The 12289-nt window shown below is 43.9% G+C and overlaps 1 protein-coding gene across 6 annotated transcripts in view; it reads left to right on the top strand.

The window, feature by feature from the left end:
* NRG1 (neuregulin 1) overlaps window positions 1-12080 on the top strand; it is a 177632-nt gene extending 165552 nt beyond the window's left edge. For all 6 annotated transcript variants that reach the window (XM_062018010.1, XM_062018012.1, XM_062018009.1 and 3 more), the window contains 5 exons: window positions 3063-3165; window positions 5652-5778; window positions 7935-8065; window positions 8570-8773; window positions 11377-12080. In XM_062018010.1, the coding sequence (XP_061873994.1) occupies window positions 3063-3165; window positions 5652-5778; window positions 7935-8065; window positions 8570-8773; window positions 11377-12028 (1217 nt within the window). In that variant the 3' untranslated portion in view covers window positions 12029-12080. The remainder of the gene's footprint in view (window positions 1-3062; window positions 3166-5651; window positions 5779-7934; window positions 8066-8569; window positions 8774-11376) is intronic.
* The last annotated feature ends 209 nt before the right edge of the window (window positions 12081-12289 follow it).

Raw genomic sequence — 12289 nt, 5'->3', positions numbered from 1 at the left:
TTAACAGGCTAAAACATTTTCTAACTTCTCACTGCACATACATCACTCTATGGACTTTTCCCCAAAGCTAATATTAGTCTTTTTTAAGCTGATTTGGTAAGTGTAAACACAGTACGTGGTACTTAGTTGGGAGTCACTAACTCTCTCAGTAAATGTTAACATTGGTCAGAGAGAGAGGGTAGTTTTGGAGTGAGACCTAGTATAATTGCAAGTGCCTCACAAGAATTCACTTCCTTCTTGCAAAACTCTTCTGGCCTTAAACAGAGAGGCCAAGGCTTGTCCTTGAGGCACCACACAACCTGCAGAGCCGTGGCCAGGAGCCACAGCCTGCTTGGACACCCCAGGGCAAGGAGACTCTATCAGTCAGGGACATGGCCAGGTTCACATGGGAACTTGCTGGTTTGCTAGGCAAGATGTGCCTGGACACCTGTGCCTTCCCCAGCAGCCACTTCCCCCATGGCTTGAGAGGGGGCATGGCTTGGTGGTGCTGCCATTCATGCACACCATGTCAAGCTGGACCATCTTAAGGGCTTTGCTCCGAAGGATGTGGGAGGGAATTAAGGCAATGAAAGCAGACTGTAGGTCCCTCAAGACCCACGATCCCAGAAGAAATGCTGGTGCGAGAAGCGTTGCTCACAGCCCTTCTCCCTCAACACATCCCCCTTCCCTTCAGTGGGTGAGAGCCCAGGAGCATCCAACAGACAAGCAACAATGCACTGGTAGCCTTAGGAAAGCCATCACTGGCCAGATGCCTGGTTCATTCATGACAGTCTCAGCCTGAAGTAAACATCTTGGAGTTAGTGCAGCTTTTTCCCCAAGTATAAATAACCAAACAGATTTTCCACTATGAATTAATCTTCCTCTTCTCCCTTTTCCTCCAAGAAAAATGGGTGATTTGATCTTACTCACTTTGCTTACACAAGCTAACAGCTGACAGCATGACCAAAAAGAAACTCTTTAATTCAAAGCATTTCAAATTTGCCCCTAAATTGCTTAACGCAATTCTCCTGTTTCCTGCAACATTCTCATAATACACCATTTTCATGGCTAACTAATACACACTTTCAGAAGGGGCAGGAATAGGACGGGGGTCAAGTGTCACTAACTAGCCTAGGCAAGGAGTTATGCTGTATGAGAAATCCCTTCCCACTCTGCTTCAGCCTTTTCTTTTTTTGTCCCCAAGCATTTATTCATTGTTTTTTTTCTGGTATCAAGCATGCTGTGCCAGGCCTGCAGTTGACTTCTCAACCCTTTAACCTTGTATTTCACTGTATTTTATCTTCCTCTTTTTCTCCAGTTTGGTTTGCTTTGGAGTTTCAACCCTTTTCTTTCTTCCCTTGTTTGACTTTCCATTCTTAAAGTTATAATTGTGTTTTCTTTAATACATTTTTCAGCATCCTAGCTTTACCAAACTCATTTCTTCCCCTTCTGTCCCTCCCTGCACCACCTATGTCCCTTAATAATCAGTGCTGTTAATTTGGTCTGAGAGTCCTTGTGATCTGTTTGCAGTTGTTTTGGTTTACAGTGAGTTTGGCTTGTAGGACAAATTCATTCCAAGGCAAAGTGCATTGTATCAGAGAAAATAAGATTTCATTTTGCTTTGTGGTTTGTTGTGTGGAATATTTGCCATTTTCCTTTAGCAACTTTAACATTAAACTAGACTAGCCTAGGAAACACATTGGAGGAATGAGTTCTCCCTCTTCAGTAGGGAGTGTTTTCTTATGAACTGGTGTGGTATTTATGACAGCACATCATTTAAGAGCCTGACCTTGGACAGAAGTTCATGGCACATGTGAGTGACTGTTATGCATCTCCTGGTGAATTGCTCCACAGTTTTTTATGTTCATAAAAGTCCCTTCCAGCAGGAATGATGCTGTCATTTCTGCCAAAGGTAGTGCGGAGCTGTACAGCTTTTATTCATTCACAGATTTTTAATCACCTGATGGTATTCCGACAGTAGCCAATATTGTAGTCTGACCTAAGGCCACCATCAGGTCTGGATCCTCCAGGACAAGTTTTCTAGATTGTCTGCTTAATCAAAAATAAGACTTAAGAAAAGCTAGACACCCATTTTTATCCTAAAAGCAAGAATGCAAATCTGCATCTGTAGAGTGTCAACACAGAACACATATCTGTTCCAGCACTCCTGATACAACATTTTCCCAGCACGGCAAGTAACAATACTCTCTGCCAAGCAATAGCGAGGCTGCAGTGCATGGGTATCTCCAACCCAAACACTATCAGTGCTACTAACATCTTTATAATAGTGAAACATCTGTGCTGAATAAGATCGGTAAGAAGTTGTCATCACTGAGCAACCTGCCACTGTAGATAGAGCAGTTTCTTTGTTGGACACAAATTGATGCAAGTAGAAACCCAGCATTTCTCTGATACAAGGCACTGGTCATTGTTGATACTACTGTGTTTTTGGAGGAGTACTGAAGAAATAGCTGGAATTTTATGACCAGAACTCAAAACCTATCTTCACTTCCATTGCTGGTATAATTACAAGCCAAGCTCATGTCTCAAATGTAGAAGGATTATTTTTAAATCTCTCCTGTAAAGACAACTGAGACACAAATTGGCAGGGGGCAGAGGGACACTGGATATGAAAACAATACAAAAAAGATAACATGAAAATACATTTCTCTTAAGTCTCATGAAATTGGCCTTCATTCCAGCTGTCTTTGCAGAGCAAAACTTCCAAAGCATTTGCAAATTCATGTTATTACCTTAGTGCATTGCATTTTTATTTCCAGCAAATGCTGTCTGTGAATTGGGAAGTTGTTTCTTAGATATTATTATTGTTGACTTTAAAAAAATATTACTTTTTATTACTATAATTGTATGGTTAATCACTCATCCCCAGTACTGTGTTAAGAGCTTATGATGAAGTCCTGTTCTCCTTTCAGTCAAAAATGAGTCTGCATGAAGTGTGGTGGCTGTGTTTCAGTGTGGCTGTGTGAATCTGCAGTGGTTTGTAGCATGCCAGCTGTTGACTGTGTGCTCCTTGCCTAGCCATCCTCCATGTTGTGACCTTCACTGTTTTTGTCCCTTTCTAGAAGCTGAGGAACTGTACCAGAAACGGGTGCTGACCATAACTGGCATTTGCATTGCACTTCTAGTAGTTGGCATCATGTGTGTGGTGGCCTACTGCAAAACCAAGTAAACTTTTCTTTTTTATATCTGTGGTTGTTGGTCAGGGCCTTCCCAGTTGACTGTAACTTCTGCTCCAAGTATAAGGTTTTATCTGGGTTTCTCCAGAGCTGCGCCAGGATGCTCTGGTCCAAGCCAGATGGGTGCAGGTCTCCATGTCTATCAACACTGCAAAAATAAGACGGGTGTTTGAAATGTTTCTCACTCTTCAAGTGTGACTCAAGTGAATTTCACTGACTTGCAATTCTTTGTCTGTCACCCATACCAGCTGGTTTCCCGAGCAGGAAAGGTGCAAGCCCCAACACTGGATTCATGTTGCTCTCCAGCAGTAAATTTTACATATCAGGCTAGCTTGTTTGTAGTTGAGGCAAGATTAACGGTGCTAAAAGTTGCTGAACAGCAAAGGCCAAAGAGCACAACATGAAAGTGCTCCCAATGCAAAACCACTTAAATGTGTTCTGCGAGACCGTGCAAATTACTGGGAGTGATGCTCAAACAGGCATGAGGCACTCTGGACCATAAATTACACTGAATATCAGCAGGATTTGTGCAGACAAAATTTCTGGCTGCTCTTACAAATCTTTCCACCAAAACACAGAAAACCCTAACAATAAATCTTCCACATTTGTATAATCCTAATTTACTGCTGCAGGGCCTGATTGGCAGTTGGATTGTTGGTTTTCTGTGTAAGCCTTACCAAGGCAGGGGGGCAGGAGGGGAAGCATTTGCTCCCACCCAGTGAGAGTCCAGCCACCCACACATGCTACTCCCACCCATCAGTGGTCAGCAAGGAATGACTGAAACACTAAGAAAGACTCAGATCAATTGCTGCTTTTAGAAGTGACAACTGGCAAGTTAGGGCAGCTAAACAGTATATTTCCTTGTCCAAAGTTACTGAAATTGGACAAGAGATCCCCATGAATTTCAGCATTTAGCGAGGCTCCTGAATTTTTTTGGTTTTTTTAATATGAAGAGCCCACAGAATCCATTAAAGGTCTGTAAGCTTTGGTTTGTCCCAGACATCAGGGACCCCTGGCAGCAAAAAGTGGAATATTTTCAACCAGAGATGATAAGATTGAAAGTGAACTGCCAGTTCATGGCCCTCCAAACGTAGCACTGATGTCAGACTGCTATCTGTAAGATGTTTCCCACATGCTCTTTACTTCTAATAGGAGGAAACCCAGAAACCAGAGGAAATCCTGAAATCTGAAATCTCCTGTTAGGAGAATACACTAAATAAAATGTAATGGCTCAGATTTAGTTAGTTTCCTTGCAAGACTTGCTGGCAAAATGCTAAGGCAATATCTTCTGAGTCTTACTTCAGAGATGCTTTATTTGCAAGTAATTTACATTAAGGGAAAGGCTTATTCAAGTGAAATACACATTAGACTTCCCATTATTTTTTCTTCTTAATTTCCTGGAGTTTTTATTTTTTTTCTAATTAGTATCCTTTTACTAGAGGACAAATGACATACAATAAAGCAAATACGTTGGTCACTGAAGGTGGGATGTAATGCAGTTTCCTAGGGACAGATATCTAGGTGATATGAGCCAGCATTATCAGACCCATAGATGATGAAATAAAGCTCTCTAGAACCCAGTTTCTTTACCATGTCAGGGAACTCAGATTGTCCTCAGCTCTCAGGGTCACCAAAGTCTCAGGAAAACGTTCTGTGAAATCAAATTAAACCCTTGTCTTTTTGGCTTCTCAGCCCAAGCATGTCTTCAGGTAGCTTATACCATTCATGTGTTTCCAGTTTCAGGTAGCTTATACCATTCATGTGTTTCCAGTTAAGTTCCAGAGTTAATCTGGTGTTGCTCTAACAAAACTTTTTGGAGCTGTCAGGCTCAGGCATATCTCACATACTCACTTCTGATTTCTGAGGCTACCTCTGCACCCTTTGCCTTTGTATCACATTTATGTATTTGGAGTGCACCACTGAGGCAGGGAATTAATCCCACAAAAAAAAGGTGCAGCTGTCACATCACAAAGATGATGACAAATGCTGTATTTTCCAACAGCCACAAGCAAGGCGCAAGGTCAGGCCACCTCAGCTCCCTTTGGTGAGACTATATTTGGTGAACAGAGAAGCATAAACCGATGGGCTGGCAGAAAACTGGTCATGGCTGTAGTGAGAGTGTCATGGTTAGCTGGGTTAAAATCCAGCTACACTTCCCTTCTGAGTGCAGAAGAGCTCCTTCTGAGACAGAGTGTGGCTTAGAAATGGCGTCTTTCTTCCTCACATTGTTTTTCCAGTCCCTCTGTGTCCTCTTCACTCCTGGAAGGTTTCCAACACGTCCTTCCCCCACTTCAGGTCCCCACAGGTCCAGCTGCAATTAAACCTGTGGTCTTCAGAATTACTCTAAGATCTTGCAATGGGAAAGTGGGGAAAGTATTGGCAACAAAAGTTATATTATTATCATTATCAACATGCTGAAAGGTACAGCTGCTTTTTGCTTTGTCTATTAAAATAGTTTCTGTGTTTCATGCACAGGAAGCAGAGGAAAAAACTGCACGACCGCCTTCGGCAGAGCCTGCGCTCAGAAAGGAACAACATGATGAACATGGCCAACGGGCCACACCACCCCAACCCACCGCCAGATAACATCCAGCTGGTGAATGTAGGTTTTACTGCCCATGTTTCAGCTGAGGCTGCCGGTGGCACAGCAAAGCTCACCTCACATATTTCAGACTTCACCTGCTTGTGACTGAATTCTCTTTTCCTCCACCCACAAACAATTACGGATTTTGCAGTAAAATTAGATGCATTTCTGCAGATGGAGCATGCTACAGTGCTGCAACTCTGCCTGTGGATCTAGGACACCAAAAGCAAGAAAAACACCTCAGAGTGTAGCAGCTCTATAGCAGGGCTAAGTGCTGTATAGATCAGTTTCTTCGAACACACGTATCTTGCTCTTGCTACTGCCCTTGCCCTGATGGTTGATGAGCAGGGATGGCCCCTTGAATCAGGAGTGTGACATTGTGAGTTCAAGGGTAAAAAGTCTGATGACTGTAACAGTGGCTGGGGAGACAGTGCTGAAGCAGATACTCCATCAGCATTTCCCACTCATTTGTCAGAGCAGAGCAAAGTGTTACTCCCATGACCAAGCCACTTGACCTGAAAAGCCAAGGCTCATGCTGCCTCCTCTCCTCACTGCCCCCAAGGAAGTCTGGTGCCCAGAGGGAGTGTTGGCTTCCTGCCACATCAAGCCAGCCCTGCTCTCCTGCTCCACCATCACTGTACATACTTGTGACAACCTGTTGCAGGGATGAGTCCTGCTAAGTCAATGACAGCACTCCCCCTGAGCTTGGTTAAGGCCAAGACATCTTTTCAGAAGGGCTCAGCTTCCAAAATTTCAAGACGTAAATCCATGGTCAGATTATTAAGAAAGAGGAAACCAGTGACAGGACTGAAGGGGGCTTCAGATGAAAGCTGTGCAGGAGATTGGGCACTGCCCACCTCATCTCAGGATGCTGTGGCATCCCCTGATGAACAGGTCTGCCCTGGTGCTGTGTGCATAGGAACTGAAAGCAGCTATTTCCTGTCCAAATTCGTCATCATTCAGTGAACAATTTCTACTGTTAACTACTATGGTCTTCTCCACCAGAGAACAGTATTTTTCATGGACCTGGTAGTACAGGCAGAGCAGGGGTTGGGGTTGTCTTCCAGACTTCCATCCAAGTTTACACTGGTTGTTAGGAAAAAAATTCTTCACCAAAAGGGTTGTCAAGCACTGGAATAGACTGACCAGGAAGTGGCTCAGTCACCATCCCTGGAGGTGTTTAAAAGATATGTAGATGTGGCACTTAGGGCTAGGTTTACAGTTGGACTTGATGATCATCTCAAAGGACTTTTCCAAACTAAATCATTCTATGATGCTATGAGAACTCATCCCTTTGTAACACATCTTTGTGGCCAAGAAGGTCAATGGCATCCTGGTGTGTGTTAGAAGGGCTGTGGGCAGTAGGTCAAGAGAGGTTCTCCTCCCCCTCTACACTGCCCTTGTGAGACCACATCTGGAATATTGTGTCCAGTTCTGGGCCCCTCTGTTCAAGAAGGACAGGGAACTGATGGAGAGAGTTCAGCACAGGGCCACAAAGATGATGGAGTGGAGCATCTCCCTTATGATGAAAGGCTGGGGGAGATGGGGCTTTTTAGCTTGGAGGAGACTCAGGGGTGACCTCTTTAATGTTTACAAATATGTAAAGATGAGTGTCAGGAGGATGGAGCCAGGCTCAGTGGTGTCCAATGATAGGACAAGGGGCAATGGGTACAAGAGGTTCCAAAGAAACATAAGGAAGAATTTCTTCACTGTGAGGGTGACAGAGCACTGGAACAGGCTGCCCAGATGGGTTGTGGAGTCTCGTCCTCTGGAGACATTCAAAACCCACCTGGATGAGTTCCTGTATGACCTACTCTCAGAAGTCCTGCTCTGGCAGGGGGGTTGGACTAGATGATCCTTCAAGGTCCCTTCCAACCCTTAAGATTCTGTGATTCTGTGATACATGTGTTGTTCACAGCCTGATGGGGAAGCAGACCTTTGCTAATTCTTTAATTTGTTTCTTCCTGCATCATGTTTAGATAGGGTATGCATATAGAGATGTATACAAATGTGCTCCCGTGTCAATGTGGTTTCTGCTTGTATTTAAGTGACAAATCTGTGCTTTGGTACGTGTAAAAAAATGTGACTTGCAGGGGAGGGATTGGAAATTATGTTTGCAAATGTGCTACAAAATTACATTTTGTAAACCTGAGGTTTTTCTGGGGTTTTTTCAGCAGTATGTTTCAAAGAACATAATCTCCAGTGAGCATGTCATTGAGAAAGAAACAGAGACCTCATTTTCTACGAGCCACTACACCTCAACAACACATCACTCCGTGACAGTCACCCAGACACCCAGCCACAGGTACTGGAGGGGGTAGGCAAACAGCACCTATGATATCTGATCTGTTATTGCAAAACCAAAAAGATATGTGCAAAAACAGACCCAGAAAAAATCTTTTTAATGTTTTCATTTTAAGACTAACAATGCTTGATGTCATGTCACCTAACTAATTATCTTTGCAGGAATTTACAAAGAGCTTTATTGACTAAATGGCATTCTAGTACTGTTACAGTGAATTTTAGTATATGCAAATTGATAAATCTGTGGCCGTCCTGGTGACTGGAAAGCCCTCCCTCCGTTTTGTTTTATCCACACATGAAAATAAATCATCTTGATACACCTGGACTCATACATTCACAAAAATCTGTGGCCCTGGTTACCAACCTTGAAGATCATGCCACACATTCCAAGTGGCAACACAGCCCTTTCTAATCTAACCCCTGGCTAATCTGCTCATCTGCATTTGTTACTGAAACACCCTCTCACTCTCTCCTTCCTTCTTCTTTCCCGGTTCCTGCTCTCCAGTTGGAGTAATGGCCACACCGAAAGCATCCTCTCTGAAAGCCACTCTGTACTTGTCAGCTCCTCAATGGAAAACAGCAGACACACTAGCCCAGTGGGGCCCCGGAGCCGCCTCAATGGCATTGGTGGGCCACGGGAAGGCAACATTTTCCTCTGGCATGCAAGAGAGACCCCTGACTCCTACCGAGACTCTCCTCACAGTGAAAGGTAGGACATACCACCTTGTTGTGCTTAGCTGGTTGTCCTGGTTTGGGCTAGGCTAGAGTTAACTTTGATGAGGAAGTAGGAAGGGGCACAGCATGGGCAGCTGACCTGGGCTGGCCAACAGGTATTCCATACCATACTGACATCATGCCCAGTACCTAGAGGCAGGGAGCTAGTCGGGGGCGGGGCTTCGGGAGCACAGGCGGGGCTGCCCGTCGGAAGGGGTCGCGTCGGGTCCCGGGTGGTGAGCAGCCGCGGCACGCGCCATTCCTTTTGTATATTCCCCTCATTTACTGTTAAAACTGTTCCTTTTTCCCCCTGAACCTGTTCATTCTTATTGTTGTTCTATTAAACCGCTCTTATTTCAACCTACGCGGGTTTTCCCCCTTTTTCTCTGGTTCCCCTTCCCGCTCCACCGGGAGGGGAGGAGTGAGCGAGCCCCCTCGTGGCTCTTTGTTCCCGGCTGGGCAAAACCACGACACTGGTAAGGGCTGATGTTCCCAGATGATTTCAGAGCTTGGGAGCCCAGGGAGAAACCCAACAATGCAGCTGTTCATGTGAAATGTACATCTCCTTGTTTATAAAGGTGGAGAATTTGGTAGTAGTGTAAAGTCTACCAAAGGCATTTCTTCCCTTCTTGCCTCTGCTCATTTTATTCCTAATATCCAGTTGCCTGCATTTAGATAATCTGCACTGAAGTAATTTTTCAGAAATTTCAATTGTAAAAATAGACTTTTGCCTAATTATCAGTGTCTTAGAAGAACATAGCTTGTAGAAAGTCCCTATCCATCTTTTAGAAGATCAAAAACACCATCTCTGCATTAAAGGCCGTACTATATGAAGTTTACCTCTTGCTGGCTGTGAAGCCAGAGAAATCTATCATCTTTTATCTTTCCTTTTAGAGTGGGCTAGAACTGCGTGTGTTCCTGTGTCTCAGTTTGTAGACAACAGCTTGTTAGCACTGCCCCATTATGGTGTGGGAGAATACACCAGAACTGCATGAATGCCCAGCACACCTGTATGATTAACTTGACACCAACAGAGGCCCACACAGTATGCTGAACATATTTAGCTAACTTTGTGCTTTAACTGAACCAGTTTAGCTAAAATCCAATGTGTCAAGAAAATGTACATCCAACATCGTGAAAGTAATGGAAGGATTACTTCATTCTTTCAACGTACAGATCTATTAACATCTCTCTGCTCTCATTAGCAACCAGTTTGATTAATTCCCATGCATAACTCCGATTTTGCTTTTCTTTCTCCTGTTCCTCAGTTGATGGAAATAACATGCCTCCACCAAAACCAATATACTCTATGACACATCAGTTCAGGAGCTGTACCAGTTGCTGTTTTATCCAGTAACTCTATTTTAATCATGTGTAATATGTGCAACTGAGTCATAGATTAACTCAGAAAGTTAGAATCATATTTATTTTCTTAATTTCAGGCTCAGATAAAAAATCACTAATGAAAAACTAAATCATGTAATCAATCATAGGCAAATAACTTCTATCAATTTGCTTCTGAAAGAGGTGGAGCTCAGGAACATTTTAAATTTGGGCACAGATGAAATATGTACATAAGAAAAAAAGCAAAGCCAATCAATGCAAAACATCATACTGGGCACTGTGCCTTTGATCGAGAAGTTTCAGGCAGATCCTCACCTGGCACGAATCTGCATGACCTCATAGTGTCTCATGATGCTTTGCTGATTCAAACCAGTTGAGAGCCTCACATCTTTTTATTTTCTTCCTTTGGGACAAGCTCTGTACTGGCATCTGAACTTTGTTTTCGGAAATCACTTTTGACCACTAACATTCCTACAGAAACTTATGAAGGAATAAGGGCAAATTCTGCAGAGCAGTCAAGAACACTAGGCCAAAGAGTCTTCTCTGTCAGCATTTGTACCTACGTGAAGACAAATAATGCTCCGTCTTTCTTTGCAGATAGACTTACCAGCCAGGGCAACTAACACTCAGAGGAATGGAGCAGCACAAAGCTGCTGGGATAGTGCCATGAATCCTCATCTGACTAGCCCCAGTGGTGAAAACTAGCAGAATATGGCTCTAGGTTTTTTTTATTATTTCCTCCTTTACCTGAGACACACAGGTTGCTAGAAGGTGGTAAAGCCCCAAGCGGACTGTCCCTCAATTATCTTCCTTTCTCTCCTCCTGTCTGATTGTGTGTATCCTAAGTTCTGGCCAAGTTGTGTCAGAAGTGCAGTAGCCTTTTTACTTTTGAGAAAATATTTGCAAATGCATTTTGTTTCTGGCAGTCCACCCCCAAGTCTCGGAATCCCATTCCCAGATTCATTCCAGAAAGCTATTCTGGTGAATAATTTGCAGCATCTCCATGGCTCTTCTGAGGTAAACTGACATGGAGGCTTTACCATGTTCCTCCTGCTCTCAAACATTTTTGCCCAGTCACAGATATGAGCAGTTCTGTAGGATTAATAGCAACAGGAAAGTTTCCCTGGTAGCCATGTGTAAGGACGCTGAGAATCTCAAGGGAACCCTGCGTTTTCCCTCCCAGCCCATGGGAACAGATTCACATGTCGCCAACCATTCCTGTACTCGCAACCTTTCCTCATCTCTTTTCTTCAGGTATGTCTCAGCTATGACCACACCAGCTCGCATGTCACCTGTAGATTTCCACACTCCAATTTCTCCCAACTCCTGCCCCTCCAAAATGTCACCACCGGCTTCCACCTTGACCGTCTCCGTCCCTTCAGTGGCAGTGAGTCCCTTCACAGAAGAGGAGCGACCGCTGCTCTTGGTGACCCCACCGCGGCTGCATGAGAAATACGACCACCACCTTCAGCAGTTCAGTTCCTTCCACCACAACGCTGTCCATGAGAGCAACAGCCTGCCACCAAGTCCTCTGAGAATAGTGGAGGATGAGGAGTATGAGACTACACAGGAGTATGAACCAGCACAGGAGCCTCAAAAGAAACTCACCAACAGTCGGAGGCTGAAAAGAACGAAGCCCAATGGCCACATTTCCAGTAGGGTAGGAGTGGACTCTGACACAAGCTCTGAGAATAGTAGCTCTGAGACCGAAACCGAAGACGAAAGAGTAGGCGAGGATACACCATTCCTGAGCATACTCAACCCCATGGCAACCAGTCTGGAGCCAGCTGCTGCCTACCGGCTGGCTGACAGCAGGACTAACCCGGCCAATCGCTTCTCCACTCCAGAAGAGTTGCAAGCAAGGTTGTCCAGTGTGATAGCTAACCAAGACCCTATTGCTGTATAAAACACGAAACACATAGATTCACATGTAAAACTTTATTTTATATAATGAAGTATTCCACCTTTAAATTAAACACTTTATTTTATTTTAGCAATTCCGCTGATAGAAAACAGGAGAGGAAAAAAAACTTTTATAAATTAAATATACGTATGTACAAATGTGTTATGTGCCATATGTAGCAATTTTTTACAGTATTTCAAAAATGGGGAAAGATATCAATGGTGCCTTTATGTTATGTTATGTTGAGAGCAAGTTTTGTACAGT

This window comes from Colius striatus, chromosome Z (genome assembly GCF_028858725.1).
Source record: "Colius striatus isolate bColStr4 chromosome Z, bColStr4.1.hap1, whole genome shotgun sequence".
Taxonomy (NCBI): domain Eukaryota; kingdom Metazoa; phylum Chordata; class Aves; order Coliiformes; family Coliidae; genus Colius; species Colius striatus.
Note: the sequence above shows the minus strand (reverse complement) of the source record. Positions and strands in the feature narration are given on the sequence as shown.